This window comes from Equus quagga, chromosome 4 (genome assembly GCF_021613505.1).
Source record: "Equus quagga isolate Etosha38 chromosome 4, UCLA_HA_Equagga_1.0, whole genome shotgun sequence".
Classification (NCBI taxonomy): domain Eukaryota; kingdom Metazoa; phylum Chordata; class Mammalia; order Perissodactyla; family Equidae; genus Equus; species Equus quagga.
This window is the reverse complement of record NC_060270.1, coordinates 37,534,430-37,551,157: the sequence shown is the minus strand read 5'-3', so window position 1 is coordinate 37,551,157 and position 16,728 is coordinate 37,534,430. Positions and strand designations below refer to the sequence as shown.

The following is a 16,728-nucleotide window of genomic DNA, read 5'->3' as shown; positions in this document are numbered from 1 at the left end:
GATGGTCTAGTGGTTAAAGTTCAGTGCTCTCACCCCTTTGCCAGCCCGGGTTCATTTCCCAGTGGCAAACCACACCATTCATCTGTCAGTTGCCATGCTGTGCTGTGGTGGCAGCTCATATAGAAGAACTAGGACTTACCACTATGATACACAATGATGTACTGGGGCTTTCGGGAGGGAAAAAAAAAAGATTGGCAACAGATGTTAGCTCAGAGCGAATCTTTCACTGAAAAGAAAAATCTGTTTGAGTCCCTCCTTTCACTTTTTTAGGGTACATATCCAGAAGTAGAATTGCTGGATCATATGGTAATTCTATGCTTAATTTTTTGAAGAACCACCATACTGTTTTCCACAGCAGCTGTACCATTTTACATTCCCACCAAGAGTGCACAAGGGTTCCAATTTCTCCGCATCCTTGTTTCTCCATAACACTTATTTTGTTTTGTTTTGCTAGTAGACGTCTTAATGGGTATGAGATGATAGTTCATTGTAGTTTTGATTTGTAATTTTCTTTTTTTTAAGATTTTATTTTTTATTTTTCCTTCTTCTCCCCAAAGCCCCCCAGTACATAGTTGTATATTTTAGTTGTGGGTCCCTCTAGTTGTGGCATGTGGGACACTGCCTCAGCGTGGCCTGAGGAGCGGTACTAGGTCCGTTCCCAGGATCAGAACCTGGAAACCCTCGCCACTGAAGTAGTGAGCGGGAACTTAACCACTTGGCCACCGGGCAGGCCCATGATTTGTAATTTTCTAATGATTAGCTATGAGAACATCTTTTCACGTGCTTATTGGCCATTTGTATATCTTCTTTTGAGATATGTCTATTCAAGTCCTTTGCCTATTTTTGTTTGGTTTTGTTGTTGCGTTACGTTTTGAAACAAAAAAATTAACAACAGGTTGAGAGAGAAAGATTCTCCCCGAGATCCATTCATTAAAAACCTTATCCATCCAGCTACCTATCTACGGAATTGTAAGACCTGGATTTACCACTCACCACTTTCTCAGGTTGCAGAAGTTATTTAAAAATCTCTACAATTGGACCAACTTTCCGTAGGCCTTACCCTCACCCCCCCAACCCCCACCCCCGCGAGCACGCGCGTGTGTGCGCCCGTGCGTGAGCGAGCACAAATCACTAGTCCTATTTAATCACCCTTTTTTTCTCTTTCTGTCTGTGGATTTGTAGGACACTCACTTTCCCCTACAATGCACATTCATTTAATTGAACATTTTTACTGAGTTGCCTTCTGCCTTTCCTGCTCCAGGCTCAGTTTTCCAAAATCCTCAAGAAATGGTTTTTGCCCAGCGTGCAGCACCGGCCAGGTGGCAACCACGTTTGCAGAAACTTTGCAGGATCCAGAGGATCGCGGAATTCCTCTCCAGCGGACAGGGAGTGGTGCCTTGCTGGAAAGCTCCTCGCCTACCAAATGACACCCAAGCTGCCTTGCCTGGCTTCCACCGCGTCCCCACGGTCCCGCACCTCAGCAGGCCTGGTTTACTCCCCGCAGCCACCGCCTGTTTTCCCAAATCGTGCGGCAGCTCTCGCGCCTTGGATCTTTGCGCTCATAGTCCCTTCTGCCTGGAAAGCTTGCTGCTTAACTCCACTCCTACTCAACTTTATGGTGTTCTCGGATCCACCCCTATGTCCACTCTGATTAAGACACAGAGTAGGGTTTCAAAAGATGCCGATAGGCTGAATGAATGAATAAGTGAAGACATCATAAAATAGCAATTTTTATCCCCACATCACTTGGCAGGAAGATTGTAGAGCTATAAGGTCAGACAGATAGGGTTCCAATACTGGTTCTTCCACTTACTAGCTGGGTGAACTTCACCCTCTGAGAATTGAAGAAATGTTTGTTAAACGGATGAATAAGATGTTCTAGCAGAGATGTGTGACGAATTAAACGAGCTAATGCTTGTCTCGTCCCTCGCCACAATCAGCGCTCAATAGAACTACTACTCTCTCTACTACAGCACGGTCGGTATTTATGCAGACTGAGCTCCCGTAGGGAGGATGTCTGACTCGGTTTTGAGCTTCCCTAGGTGCCGGTTCGCATTAGGTGCCTAGAATGAAGACGGAGGACGACAGCTTTTAACATACTGAGAGAGAGAAAGATACATCCCGAATGGATCTGACCCCTTCGCAGAGACCACAAGTCCCACCATCCTGCAAGAATCTCAGCTTGTTCGTGTACAAATGAAGACCTACTATACTTGCAGATCTAGTCTGCGGTCCGTAGTCCCCCGCCCCCGCGCTTTAGTTGGGTAAGACAGCCGCCGCCAGGCCCCACGCGTTGCCCCCGGCAGCTCAGACCTGAGACTGGGCGGCCTTGGGGAAACGCATGCGCAGTCCTCTTTCCTTGTCTCCTCCCTCCCCGCTTTCGTTAGACCTTCGCGTTCCTTGTGCTGGGTTCTTTTTGTCCCCTACTGCGAGCGGTGTCAGTTTCCGTGCGGAAGTGGGGGCCGTGAGGGAAGAAGATGGCGGCCCCTGTGGTGGCGCCTCCTGGTGCGGTGGCCAGTCGGGCTAACAAGCGCAGCGGCAGTGGGCCGGGAGGCGGCGGCGGCGGCGGGGGAGCCAGGGGGGCGGAGGAGGAACCGCCGCCGCCCCTACAAGCAATTCTGGTGGCAGATAGCTTCAACCGCCGCTTCTTCCCCATCTCCAAGGACCGGCCTCGGGTGAGCGCCGCGCGCGAGAGCAGCCAGAGGGCCCGGAGGTGGCGGGGCTAGAGCAAGTTACCGTTTCGGCTGCCTAGTGAGGCGTGCTCTGGAAGGACTTATGTCTACCCTCTTTCCCGGGAATCGGGTTTATCTGGTTAGGAGGAAAGCGGAGGGACAGTCTAAAGCCCTGATGATTGCCTGACCAAGTGAGTGGCTGGCAGATTTGGGCACTCGTAGTGCTGCCCGCCTCAGGGTTGGGAGGCATGTAGAAGCAGGGCTTGTGAGAAGCCTTCACGTGGGGATTCCGTGCTCCAGGAGGAGGCTGCGCTGCCTTTATGCAGATGGGAAAGAGATCCGGAGGTGAAAGGGAGACCTCCAAAAGGGAGGTCTTATGCCTTGAAGAAGAGCAGGCGGTCTGATCTCTTAGTAACAGCTGTTTTGGATCTCGTACAGTATGGGGTTTTTTTTTCCAGGTTTAATGACAGTGCCATCTGTCAAAAGCAGGACAGAACGGGTTTAGTGGCTGGTTGCCAGCAGCCCCTGTATTGTCGAGACACTGGGGAATTGGACTGAGCCGGTCCTAGGTATTGCTGGGTCACTCAGCAGTCAGTCCGCAGTTCAGTCAAAGAAAGGGAACTGCATTCAGGTTCAGGAAAAATAATCTCTAACTCCCTGCTTCCTCTCAAAAACCTAATGGTTGTTCATTTTAGACGAGTGATGGGGTGGCTAGCCCCTGACTCTCAGAGAGGAATCAAGGAAGGAAATTTTATAGGGAAAAAGGCATTAATGGTGCTTAAGTTTTTGGAGATGTGGTTAATTTCCAGTATTATCCTTTGCTAAGGGTGGTCTGTTCTGTAGCAGCTCTGTGTCTGATGCTAAGCAAGTAAATTCCATACTTACTTACCGTATCCAAATTGCAACACCTTAGACTCTAAGGCTTAGCGTGTAGTAAACATCAAAGGCAGGAGCCTGATTACTTTTAAATTGTGAAGATAAAGTAAAACTATGGAGTTTGGAAAGACTGATAGGGGAGTGGAAATCGTGGTTGAAGCGAGGGAAAGAATGGTACCCAGAGGGCCCTCATGGATTCAAGACTTCAAACTTTTTCTATCTCCTACCCTCCAGGTCCTCTTGCCCCTGGCCAATGTGGCACTAATTGACTACACTCTGGAATTTCTGACTGCCACAGGTGTCCAGGAAACCTTTGTCTTTTGTTGCTGGAAGGCTGCTCAAATCAAGGAACATTTACTGTAAGGCAACTCTTGTTTCCACATTTATCATTTTTTTCCAGTTTCTTTAGGATGGATGTAACTAAATAAGGGGGAAAATATGTCTGTTTGGATTCCATCATAAGTCTAAGGGCTTTCTTTTTACTTATCAGGAAGTGAGCAGCTGAAGCTGTGACAAAGATTAAAGAACAACATCTGGGTTTTTTCTGAATTTTTCTTATAAAGTTTGGTCCAAGTGGGTTTTGCTTTTTATTTAATGGCACCATTATGGAAGTTATAAGAATAACATCCTTGTTTTTCCACTGAGCTTCTAAATATTGAGCTCTTCCTCATCTTTGTATTCCCAGTGCCTAGCTTAGTACCAAGCACATAGTAAACACTTGACAAATGCTTGCTGAAATCTTCTTGATGAAGAGCAAATCCCAGGATTTATGACAGTTTAGAAAATAAAGACTAGGATATTTGCATGTTAGACAGTTCCTAAATTTGGTCTGGACTGGAGAAAAGTGGCATAAGAAGTGTGTTCCTCTGATACTTTGTGCAAATCTCAGCAGGATTTTGAGTTCAAATCCGTGTTTGGGGACGGGGGTCAGAGTATGGAGAGGAAGTAACCATGTTTCTCTAAGCCATAAAACAAGATTGGTGACATAGGATGCTGAGACCATTAATTATAGTTCATAAATCTCTTTGAAGTTGATGCTGGCAGGAACCCAAGAAAGCCATAGAGAAGGAGTGTGCATGTTGAATGGGGTGGGGGGGTGGATAGGGAAGCTCTGCATGATCTTTATGCTTGATTTACTCATTCCCCTCACCGCCTTTCCTTCAGGAAATCCAAATGGTGCCGCCCTACATCCCTCAATGTGGTTCGGATAATTACATCAGAGCTATATCGATCACTGGGGGATGTTCTCCGTGATGTTGATGCCAAGGCCTTGGTGCGCTCCGACTTCCTTCTTGTGTATGGGGACATCGTGTCAAACATCAATATTACCAGAGCCCTGGAGGAACACAGGTCAGGACGGGAAAACGGTACAGATAAGGGTTTGGGACCAGCAGAGCCCCAAGCCTGCTGTTTTGCAGCTCTCTCCCTCCTGTTCCTCATAGGTTGAGGCGGAAGCTCGAAAAAAATGTATCTGTGATGACAATGATCTTCAAAGAGTCATCCCCCAGCCACCCGACTCGTTGCCAAGAGGACAATGTGGTAGTGGCTGTGGATAGTTCCACAAACCGGGTTCTCCATTTCCAGAAGACCCAAGGCCTCAGACGTTTTTCTTTTCCTCTGGTGTGTGGGTATCTGGGGTCCTTGAGGTAGGAAAGTGACAGCCTTCGGCAAGAGAGACATTAAAGTTCTTGTAAACTTCTCCCCACAGAGCTTGTTCCAGAGCAGTGGAGATGGCGTGGAGATTCGGTATGATTTACTGGATTGTCATATCAGCATCTGCTCTCCTCAGGTGAGCTCTTCATGGCCAGGGCTACAATCCTAAGAGCAGAGCTCTGAGGATGTGCTGTTGCCCCCTTAGAAGAACAGGGTATATTTCTTCTCCCTCTTTCCCTTATGTCTTCTACACCAAATAGGTGCTGTCTTCTTGACCCCAATATCCCATTGGGAGCCTCTTTGGGATTCTGGCCCACGTACGTTGTCATAGGGTCTGATAGGTCTCTGGGGGCTTTTATCTTTACTTCCAGAGAATAGCGCTTAACCTTGGTCCCACCCAACTTCCCCCCACAGGTGGCTCAACTCTTTACAGACAACTTTGACTACCAAACTCGAGATGACTTTGTGCGAGGCCTGTTAGTGAATGAGGAGGTAAGAAAGGGTCTCAGTACCTCTTTAGGAGAGGGCTGTGATTTTATCTCATGCTGATAACTTTCGGTCCCCTTTTGTGTTTATTGAGCCTTAAGAGGGAAGAAAAGAGCTGAGGAGCAAGGGGAAGCAATACACACAGAAAAGTCTTAGGCCATTTGGCTGTGACATTGAGAGGCAGAGGGGAAGTTAAGAAGGTTAGAAAAGTGTACCTGGGGATGTTCTTCCTCTCTTGCTTGCTTGGCTGACCTCCCTTTCCTTCTCCTCATTCAGATCCTAGGGAACCAGATCCACATGCACGTGACAGCTAGGGAATATGGTGCCCGGGTCTCCAACCTACACATGTATGCGGCTGTCTGCGCTGATGTCATCCGCCGATGGGTCTACCCTCTCACCCCTGAGGCGAACTTCACTGACAGCACCACCCAGAGCTGCACTCATTCCCGGCACAACATCTACCGAGGGCCTGAGGTCAGCCTGGGCCATGGCAGCATCCTGGAAGAAAATGTGCTCCTGGGCTCCGGCACTGTCATTGGCAGCAATTGCTCCATCACCAACAGTGTCATTGGCCCTGGCTGCCACATTGGTGAGCACAGGTGGGGAAGTGAAGCTGGCTTTCCTAGGAGCAGGAACCTGCGGGGGCCCCATGTCTCCAGAGAAGGATACAGAGGGATAGTCCCTGAGAGTAAGGAACTAGAGTGGCTACCTTAATAAAGGAGGGAACAGGGATGTGAAAACAGCAATACTTTAGTTTGTGGCCTGTGAGCCTCTTATTGGGTGACTCTTCACATTTCAGGGTACCCTATATTCACATTCAGGACCAAGTAGATAATTAACATGCAATAATAACATCTGTTTAGTGCATTACAGTTTACAGAGAGCTTTTGCATACATTATTTCATTTACTCCGCACAAAAACCTTGTGAGGGAAGTAGTATTTATCCCCAGTTTATAGATAAGCAAACAGGCTCAAAGAAGTTGTCTTACCCAAGGTCATACTAATAAGAGGCAATGCTGGGACTTGAACCTGAGTATTCTGACTGTAAGTCCACTGTTCTTTTTACTCTACCGTAATTGCCTGGTTAGCCTCTTAGTAATTCACTTTGGTTATAGGAATATGATGCTTCTGATGGAACTGCCCCTTTAAAAAAGTAACAATAAGTTTCTAACTCTGAAATGTACAAGAAGAGGTGGAATAATTTGGTTCTGCTTCTAGACGTGGATATGATTCTAATAAGGTTCTTGAGTTCAAGGGGTCCCCAGAAATCTTGAAGGGTCTCAGGTTCTCAAGTCCTGTGTGTAATCTGTAATTGTTATACACCTGGTGGAGGATGGTCAGGGTGAGCAATATTCTGTTCTCAGGCCTGGACTTAGAAGGGGAGAGGGTGTCTCCGGTGAATTCGGGGATGGAGTATTAGAGCTAGTTGGGAGCTGTGCTGGTGTCAGTCAGCCCTATCCTCCAGGAATGTCCCTGGTCTGGAGTTGGAGCCCTAAGTGACCGGGAGTCCTTCCTGTCCTGAGCCAGGTGATAACGTGGAACTGGACCAGGCCTACCTGTGGCAAGGGGTCCGAGTGGCTGCTGGAGCAAAGATCCATCAGTCTCTGCTCTGTGACAATGCTGAGGTCAAGGAACAAGTTATACTGAAGCCACACTGTGTCCTCACTTCCCAGGTGAGACCTGCTCTATACTGTACATTGGCCCCAAACTGAGTGCTGGTCATGCTGAGCCACAGGGGGCCTTATGCCCACCCTTAATCCAGCCTGAATTGAGAATCCAAATCCAGTGGTTTCATTTGCTTTCTGTTGGCTTAGTGAAAAAAGTTATTCTCAACTTCAGGATGTATTTTTTCTCTAACATACTAATGGGTCGGTGCCACCCACTCCTTTTTTCTCCCCTAGGTGGTAGTGGGCCCAGACATCATGCTGCCTGAGGGCTCGGTGGTCTCTCTGCACCCTCCAGATGCAGAGGAAGATGAGGATGATGGCCAGTTCAGTGATGATTCTGGGGCTGACCAAGAAAAGGAGAAAGTGAAGCTGAAAGGTGTGAGGCTCAGCAGGTGTGGGGCGTCTGTGTGTCTCTGCCCCATAGAAAAACCAGTGTTTCCTCCTGGAGGGATTAGTGCTTCTGCTGGACCTTCCCTAAAGATTAATGTGTTTTCCAGGTTACAATCCGGCAGAAGTTGGAGTTGCAGGCCGGGGCTACCTCTGGAAAGCTCCAGACGTGAACGTGGAGGAAGAGGAGGAACTACGGCAGAGTCTGTGGGGTGAGCTAGGCCTTATTCCGGCCACCCCCCTTCCGAATCGGAATGTTTTGAAGGAGAGTGAATACTTTAGAATCAGATGACTTGTTCATTGCTTAATTTATGTAGAAAAGGCAGATATGTTGGTCTCTGTCAATAGCTCTTTCCTTATTTTTCTTTTTTCTCACCCTTTATGGGCCCTCAGGACTCACAATCAACGTGGAAGAAGAGAGTGAAACTGAAAGTGAGCGAAGTGTGGATTCTGAGGAGCTAGACAGCCGGGCAGGCTCCCCACAGATGGATGACATCAGAGGTGAGTGGCCAGGGGAGCAGTGCCCTGGGACAAAAGAGGAAAACCTCTAGTTTATTCTTTGTCTGGATCAACTAACCAAAGACTTGTGTTCCTCCCAGAAAGAGTTTGGTATAAAGTCAGGACTAGGTAACTTAAAGCATTCTGGAGTGATTTTGGTCCAGAAACTTATTCTTGCTTTGATTTTAGTGTTTCAGAATGAAGTCCTGGGAACGCTACAGCGGGGCAAGGAGGAGAACATTTCTTGTGACAATCTAGTCCTAGAGATCAACTCTCTCAAGTAAGAGCAGCCCCGCCCTGTTCTCTTCTTGGGGTAATGCCAGGCAGGTAGAGGTTCTCTCCTGTGTCTTCCCCTAATAGGAACCTGGTCCCTCGACATCCCAAATGGACAAGGCCAGTAGCATTTGGAGCAAGGAAAGCATTAGGTTCTAACCTCAGCATAGACTTCACCTTCCAAAACCCTCCCCTTCCATGTTGTTCCATCTGACTTCCTTACTCCAGTGTCCTGCCAAAGTCATAGTGCTACAGTGTGCTGGAAGGGCCAGTGAAGGCCCTCGTGTTACTACAGTCTCCCCACAGGTACGCCTACAACATAAGCCTAAAGGAGGTGATGCAGGTACTGAGCCACGTGGTCCTGGAACTCCCCCTGCAACAAATGGATTCCCCGCTTGACTCAAACCGCTACTGTGCCCTGCTGCTTCCCGTGAGCAAAGATTGGGGCTGGGTACAAGGGATTGGGTGGAGGCAGATACACGTCGTTGCTGTGCTTGACTTTAAAGGACATCAGGAGTAGAAGGTCTTGTGGGAAATATGTTACTTGTGGTTCCTTTCTTCTTGCTACTGGATGCAGATTGGGTTCTAGAGCAGCCTTGGCTGGTCCAGAGGAGTCAAGTTTGAGACTCCAAGATTCAGACCATCCTAGACCCCAAAGGTAGACCCAGAATAGCCCTGGACTTTCAGGCTCTCTGACGGAAATTGATTTGACCCAGAATGAGATCAGCCTTTAGGCTGAGAATAGGTATTTTGAAGCAGCCTGCAACATCTTTCACCTTCACCCTTCATCTTTCGTCCCTTTCACCTTCCCTGAGTAATCCCTTCTTTTTCCCCAACCCTGACTGCCAGCAACCCCCAAGTCCCTCTGACCTGATTTCACAGGGCTTGTATCATCTCCCTCTTGACTTCCCATATCATGAAAGACTCATGTTATCAATATTGATTTTCTTTGCTGTCCAGGTGCAGGTGCATGCTGGGGAATATATTGCAGCTCCCTTCTCCTTTCTTCCATAGCTGCTCAAGGCCTGGAGCCCTGTTTTTCGGAACTACATAAAGCGTGCAGCTGATCATTTGGAAGCACTGGCAGCCATTGAGGACTTCTTCCTGGAGCATGAACCTCTTGGTACTTCCGTGGCCAAGGTGAATACCACCTCAAGCCCCATAGTCCTGCATTTCCTTTGACAGAGGCCTTGGTAACCTCTTAGAGACACAAAACAGGCTGACGTGAATCCAATGTGGAGTTTGGCTAACAGCACCATCCACCCCTAGTGTTGTCCTTATTGCTGGGATAGTACAGCTTGGAGCCAGGCTAGTAAGGCAGCCATTTGGAGGTTGCCCTGGGGATGTGTGAAGCACTACCCAGCAATAGTTCCAGAAGTTATACCTGTTCCAGTACCAGAGTGAACAGCTTATTATTCTTGTCTGTTTTGGAGGATGCGGCTCAGCGTGTAGAAGGAAGCTGAGGGCCTGGTAGAGAGTGGTGCTAAGATCTTGCCTCCTCTTCCTCTGTTATCCGTTGTATCTTGCTGGACTCTGCAAGGGCCCTGAGATCTCCTTTGCTGGCCTTCTGCAGGTACTGATGGCTTTCTACCAGCTGGAGATCCTGGCTGAGGAAACAATCTTGAGCTGGTTCAGCCGAAGGGATACAACTGACAAGGGCCGGCAATTGCGCAAGAACCAACAGGTAAGTCACACTGCCTTCCTCTTGCCACAGGGTAGTTGTCTTGTTCCTTGGCCCTTGGCCCTAGGCTCCAGGATGGTTGGTCCCTGGGACTCTGGTTGTTAGAACTGTTTATCTGCTAAGGAGAAGAGGAGAGTTATGTGCCCCTCCCTCAGTAGCTGTCCACTCTGCTTCCTTACAGCTGCAGAGGTTCATCCAGTGGCTAAAAGAGGCAGAAGAGGAGTCATCTGAAGATGACTGAAGTCGCACTGCCTGCTCCTGTGGGTGTGGTGGATTGCCCTCCTGGCTTCTGGGCCAGGGCAAGTGAGAAGCTGGTTGCAGAAGGTTGGAGTGACCACCATCTGAGCTGAGACTTAAAGGAGCAGAGGCTGGAATTACAGTATTCTTCCCACTGCCAGCAACCATGTGCCTCCCGTCCTGACTGGGGATTTGGGATGAGGGGAGTTGGCTGGAACAAAGCTCTGCCTGAGGAGGAGCTAGACAGGCCCTGCAGTTAGAGGAAGAGCAGAGGAACAGCTTTGTGTTCTGGCATTCCCTCAGGGAACAGCAGAGAGCAGCTGGCCCTCTCTGCTGCTTGTATTTGTTAATATTAAAAAAGAGAGAGGGGTGTACTTGGTTTCCTTCCAACTCTGACTGATTAGCCAATGAAGTAGGTGACCAAAGAGTTCTAAACCCCTGACGTGTCAGCCTTTCCTTAACACCGGAGAGAGGGAGAAGAGGGGTGGTATGGCCACTAGGTGGTACTGTGGTACCTCGCTAATAGACCATTGCTGTGGCTCATGGGTAGTGGAGGGCCTAGATTCTTTTCCAGCCTCTGTGGACCAATTTGTGATCCTGGTGTGGTGTGCCTGAGCCTATTTCCATAGAGAGTCCTAGTCTGAACACCTCTCTGCCAGAGGGTGACGATGCCAAGCATATGTAAGTCCATTAACCACCTGCAAGTTCCTCACATGCTTTGTCGAGTCGATCCAGTACTACTCTCAGGGAAACTGGGCTACTTTTCATCTTAAAGATAAGGAAATTTGCTCAAGGTCTCATGACTCTTGAGGGCTAAAGCTAAGGACTTGAGCCTCATAATCCAGAATTCTCTCTGCTTTTGCATATTCACTGTTTCCATAAAGGGAAATTGTCCGCACAGGCAAATATAACCCCAAGCCAGCAATCGATATCCTAAGACAGAATAAGATCCTGTGAAATGGGCTTTCCCCTAAAACTGAGAGAGCGACTACTGTTTGACAGGCATTTTGCCAAATACTTTGCATGTGTTATTTTAGTTAACCTTCAGCCCCATGAAGTAGGTCTTATCCCCATTTTCAGATGAGGAGCCTGAAGTTCAGAGAGGTACCATAACTGGTCATCGATAGAGCCAGGATTTGTTATTGGACTCTAGAGCTGGAGTTTGTCACTTTGCTGTTTTGTCCTTTAACCTCAACCACGAGACATGCCCTTCTCTCTCATCTTTTTGAGCTCTTGGTTGCCTTCCTGTAACCCTTACTTTATTGACACAAATTGCGGCAAATGTTACTGGTAACAAGTGGCCCTCCTGGACATCACAGCTAAAATAGTTGCCTTTCTTCATTTCATTTGGGTGGAAAGGAGTAAGCTGAGGAAGGGGCTACTGAACTGTCCTCGGGTGTGAAGGGGTATTACTGAGTATTTCTAAAGAAGAAAAAAAAGCAGGCTGGCCAGAGTTTGGCTTAATTTACTTTTCTTCTTCAGTAAATCTCAGTTTCTGGTTATGGCATGACCTCAGGGGCAGTTAAATACATAACTATAGGGCACCTCTGATTTGTACCTAGTGGGTGGCAGAGATGAGAAGTGGCCGGTAGAACTTTTAGAAGGAAGCGCTTCCTTCCACTTGGGTTAATTAGGGAAGGCTTACAGGATTGTGATGCTTGAGTGGCCTAAAAAAATAGAAAAGGTAGAAGGGCAAAAGCAAAGCAAAAGATTTCTACTTAAATGTGCAAATTAGGGGCCGGCCCGGTGGCGCAGTGGTTAAGTTTGCACATTCCGCTTCGCCGGCCCCGGGTTCGCTGGTTCGGATCCTGGGTGCAGACATGGCACCACTTGGCAAGGCATGCTGTGGTAGGTGTCCCACATATAAAGTAGAGGAAGATGGGCACGGATGTTAGCTCAGGGCCACTCTTCCTCAGCAAAAAGAGGAGGATTGGCAGAAGGTGTTAGCTCAGGGCTAATCTTTCTCCAAAAAAAAAAAAATGCAAATTAAACGCATGGGCTTTTTACTCCTTCCAAAACCCGTTCAAATGCCAGTAAAGGAATTCTTCAAAAAAGGCACGTGACTCAATAAGGAAAACAGGTGACGACAATGAATGAGAGACATCAACATTTTGGAGAATGGAAAATGAATAGAAGAGTGAAAGTTGACCTAGCAGAGCAGAATGAGATGGGTTCTACCTGCTGAGGTGGGTCTTAACCAAGAAGCAAACCAGTGTGCCTTTCTGGACCCAGAAAAGGCTCAGCAGAGGGGGTAAGGATTGGGGCTGAGAGCTGGGGGGGTGGGGGGGTGGAAGTAAATCAGACAAAGATCTGTACAGAAAATAGCCCCCCAGGTCCTCACCTCATCTCATCCAGCCAGGTGTTTACCTCAACTTCTCCCCTGCAAGAAATGGGAATTTTGGTCTCTGGAGAAATCGTAGGGAGAAAATTATCAAAGAAATACTTAGAAAGGTCTCCTAAACCCAAAGTTCATGTGCTCCCAGACTGACAGCCCACGAGCTCCTGGCATAGAGAATGAAATAAGCTCGTAGAGCCTCTGGACTCAACAGCAGACATGGGGAGCATGAGGGTGGGGCTAGATTGAAAATGAGGGATTAAGTGAAAGTATATGCGTGGTAGGCCTCTGAGTATCAGCGCACACAGACCTATACCCCCAGGCAAAAACAAACTGAACAACTGCAGAAAAAGGGCCTGTAAATACTTGACATTTTTTGTTTCCTTGGGGAGGAAAAAGTCATCTTTTCCCCACTTACATCACCCTACGGTGAAGCCTGTTAGTTAATAAGCCTTATGCATGGATAGAACTTGCAATCAGCTTTCCAGTATGTCACTCTTAACTGTGAATAGATTGTTAAGGGCCATCAAACATTTGAGGAAACTTCCAACATGAAAGGCAGAAACCAAAACAGAAAATTGAAACCAAGGAAGCTTTTTAAAAATTTCAGGAGGGGAAAAGCCATAATTATTATTCTCAAAACTCAAAGAGGGAACATATTGTGTCTGTGAAGAAAGTACTATGAAAAGGAACAATTGGAGAACAAAAGAGTTGTTGGAAATTAAAAATAAGTAAATGAATTATTTCCTTCTGAGAACTGGAGGACTAGAGAACCAAATAGGAGAGAGGTTGTGTGTCCATCCTTATGTACTTGAATTTTGAATTGTGAATATTTTACCTATCGAATTGGATAGGAGAAAGTTTGGAAATGATGTTAAGAAAATCTTGCAAAGAGATTAAATTATTTAAAAATAAAAAGAAATGGATGATTAAGGAGAAAAAAATAAAGGATCAATCTAGAAGTTCCAATATCTAACAGGAGTTACAGAAAGAACAGGAAAAATGGTAGTGATGTTATTAAAAATTCAAGAAAATAATGTTGAATTTTCAGATCGAAAGGGCTCACCAAGTGCCTAGCACAGTGAATGAGCACCAAGGCTTATCACCGTGAAATTTCAGAACTCCAGAGATAAAAAGAATGTCCTAAAGACTTCAAGAGAGAATAAAAACAAGTTATGTGCAAAGGTTTAGGAAAAAGAGATCAAACTGACCGTTTGATAGCAACACTGGAAGATAAAAGACAATGGAGTGATGTCTTAAAAATTCTGAAGGAAAATTCCTTTCAACTCAATCATTTTCAGATTTGCAAGTTCTCGAAAAATTTATTTCGTATGCTTTCAAGGGACGCTACCAAAGAATGTGCTTTACCAAGTAAGGAGTAAAGTCTCCAGGAAACAAGGATCCAACATGGAGAAGTAAAGGGAATAATTCGGATGATGCAGAGAAGTCCCAGAAAGAGCCGTGCACAGGCTGAGACAGCCAGTGGTGCAGACCAGAGCAGCAGAATGGAAGGCTCCAGGGGAGAAAATGGATGGGTTATCTAATACATGTGATTGAGTGAACAGAATATGTATTAATAAACTTATGTGGAAAGACTTAATAATAAGTACACTATGTAAAAACAAACCAAATGAAAAAGCAAGGCAATGACTAAATGCCAGGAGAAACAAAAAGTCGTAAAGGAAGCATTTATTTGTAGTCAAAATGTCAATACTAAGTACTATATAGACTTAACCAAAAAGTGTGATTTTACTATTTAAAGAGGTTAGGGGGAGATAAAGAAAATAAATCCATCAATCAAAATTGGAAATCAGTAAACAATGTCTAGAATTCCTAAATCAAGAAATAGAGTGTGAGGGGCTGGCCCCATGGCCGAGTGGTTAAGTTCGCGTGCTCCGCTGCAGGCGGCCCAGTGTTTCGTTGGTTCGAATCCTGGGCACGGACATGGCACTGCTCATCAAACCACGCTGAGGCAGCGTCCCACATACCACAACTAGAAGGACCCACAACGAAGAATATACAACTATGTACCCGGGGGGCTTTGGGGAGAAAAAGGAATAAAATAAAATTTAAAAAAAGAAATAGAGTGTGAGCTAAAAAAGAAAAAGTATGCTGGGGTGGAGAGGGAGATGGGACAGAGGACTGCTGTTAAACACTTTCTTACTACTATCTGACTGCACACGTATTACTTTGATAAAATTTAAAGTAAAGAGAAGGGTATGAAATGAAAATATACAAGGTGTGTGCAGGGGCTAGCAAATAGGTTGATTTGCTGAAGTAAAAAACTTAGCCAGGATATAGTGAAACAGGCTGTAAAGGTAGGAAGAGGGTAGATTATGGAAGGCTTTGCATATCACGCTAAGGATATTTGGAAGGCACACCTTGCAGATGAGTGGGGAATGTGGAGAGTTCTGATCAGAAGAGGTGTCTGAAAGAGGTACAGTCGTGCATCACTTAATGACGGGGACACGCTGTGAGAAATGCATTGTTAGGCGATTTCATCGTGAACATCACAGAGTGTACTTACACACATCTACATGGTATTAGCCTACTACACACCTAGGCTATATAGAACTAACCTTATGGGACCACCATCGTATATTCAGTCCATTGTTGACTGAAAAGTCGTTATGCTGCACATGACTGTACTTACTCTTGAAATGCTAATTTGGCAACAGTGTACAAAATGAAGTGGGAAGAGCCCACACTTGTCATAGGGGCCTAAAGAGGACAAATGTCATCTGGCTCCAATCTACCTTTCCAGTCTCTTCTACCACTATCCCTATAGTCACAATGGCCTGCTTCTGGTTCCTCAAATTTGGCAAGTTTATTCCTGCCCTAAGCCTTTATATTTGGCTGTGCTCTCTGCCTGGAATGCTCTTGCCCCAGACCAGACCTTCTTATAACTGCTTCCTCATTAATTCTAGGTCTTAGCTCCAAAGGAAGAGGCCTTCTCTGACCGCCCATAATCCTCTTTCCCCCTTAGTATCACATCACTCCATTTTATCTTTTTCATAGCGTTTGTCACTCTAAAGTTGTTTAAATACATGCTTGTGCCTCCTTGCAGATGAGTGAAGGTCCTGAGGGTAGCCTATCTGTCTTGTTTCTGCTGTATCTCATGCAGTTTGCCTTGCACATAGTAGGCACTCAATATTTATTAAATGAATTAAAAGCTAGGAGGTGAGGTGATCTATTAGGAACCGATTTTACCTAGTTCCCGGTTTGAGACTTACTGTCCCAGTCATGTACCCATCTTCATTCTTGCACTCATTCTGCATTCACTCCATTTATTAAACCACCACTTTGCACCTAGGTTCTGAGGTTATAAGAAGGAATCAGAACTCGATTCTGTTCTGTCCTCAAGGAGCTCAGTTTGGTAGACTTAACGACAGCATCTATGCTTCTCAACAGACCCTAAAGGGCCATGTCGAGGCCACTCTTCCAGCTATACGTGGTCAGAACCGTGCTCCCCTGCCATCTCCAGGGACCAAAGAGAACCCTGCATTACACCCTTCCCCAGCTGCGAGGAGCAGTCGATCCCCCTTGGGTTCAGAGCCAGTCCTTGAAGAGAGAGCCGGGATCGCGGCCATCCTAGTGAGGTCTGCCCTTCCATTTCTGGGGGTCTAGGTGACCGTCGGGACGCTCCCCGCGGGCCTGGGACGGGAGCGCAGGAGCAGGAGCGCGCCGCCGGGCCGGAGAGCGGGGTGTCCGCGGGGCCAGGCCGAGGGCCAGGACATCTGCCGCGAGGCCAGCGAGGCTGGGCGGGGGCGGGGGCGGGGCCGCGCCGGGGCGGGGCCGCGCCGGGGCCAGGGGCGGGGAGCGGGCCGGGCCGCAGCGCAGAGCCGGGAGGGCCGCGGCCACCGGAAGAGTCGCCGTCGCCAGCCGAGCCGGGAGAGTGGGGAGCGGAAGCGGCGGCCGCGGCGGCGGCAGGCGGCGCTGGGACCCGGGAGCGGCCGGAGAAC

General features: G+C 47.3%; 1 protein-coding gene across 1 annotated transcript; it reads left to right on the top strand.

Moving 5' to 3' along the window:
• Window positions 1-2,446: 2,446 nt before the first annotated feature.
• On the top strand, window positions 2,447-10,805 carry EIF2B5 (eukaryotic translation initiation factor 2B subunit epsilon). The gene is made up of 16 exons (XM_046659385.1): window positions 2,447-2,675; window positions 3,783-3,907; window positions 4,713-4,898; window positions 4,991-5,168; window positions 5,257-5,337; window positions 5,616-5,693; window positions 5,964-6,276; window positions 7,216-7,361; window positions 7,590-7,731; window positions 7,853-7,954; window positions 8,136-8,243; window positions 8,430-8,520; window positions 8,820-8,943; window positions 9,528-9,653; window positions 10,087-10,197; window positions 10,376-10,805. The coding sequence occupies exons 1-16, from the start codon at window positions 2,478-2,480 to the stop codon at window positions 10,433-10,435; spliced, it is 2,169 nt and encodes a 722-aa protein (XP_046515341.1). The 5' UTR covers window positions 2,447-2,477; the 3' UTR covers window positions 10,436-10,805.
• Window positions 10,806-16,728: the final 5,923 nt, after the last annotated feature.

Coding starts and splice junctions, on each gene's coding strand:
- EIF2B5 (XM_046659385.1), top strand. CDS start 2,478: ATGGCGGCCCCTGTGGTGGCGCCTCCTGGTGCGGTGGCCAGTCGGGCT. Junction 6,277..7,215: donor TGGCCCTGGCTGCCACATTG/GTGAGCACAGGT, acceptor GTCCTGAGCCAG/GTGATAACGTGGAACTGGAC. Junction 7,362..7,589: donor ACTGTGTCCTCACTTCCCAG/GTGAGACCTGCT, acceptor TTTCTCCCCTAG/GTGGTAGTGGGCCCAGACAT.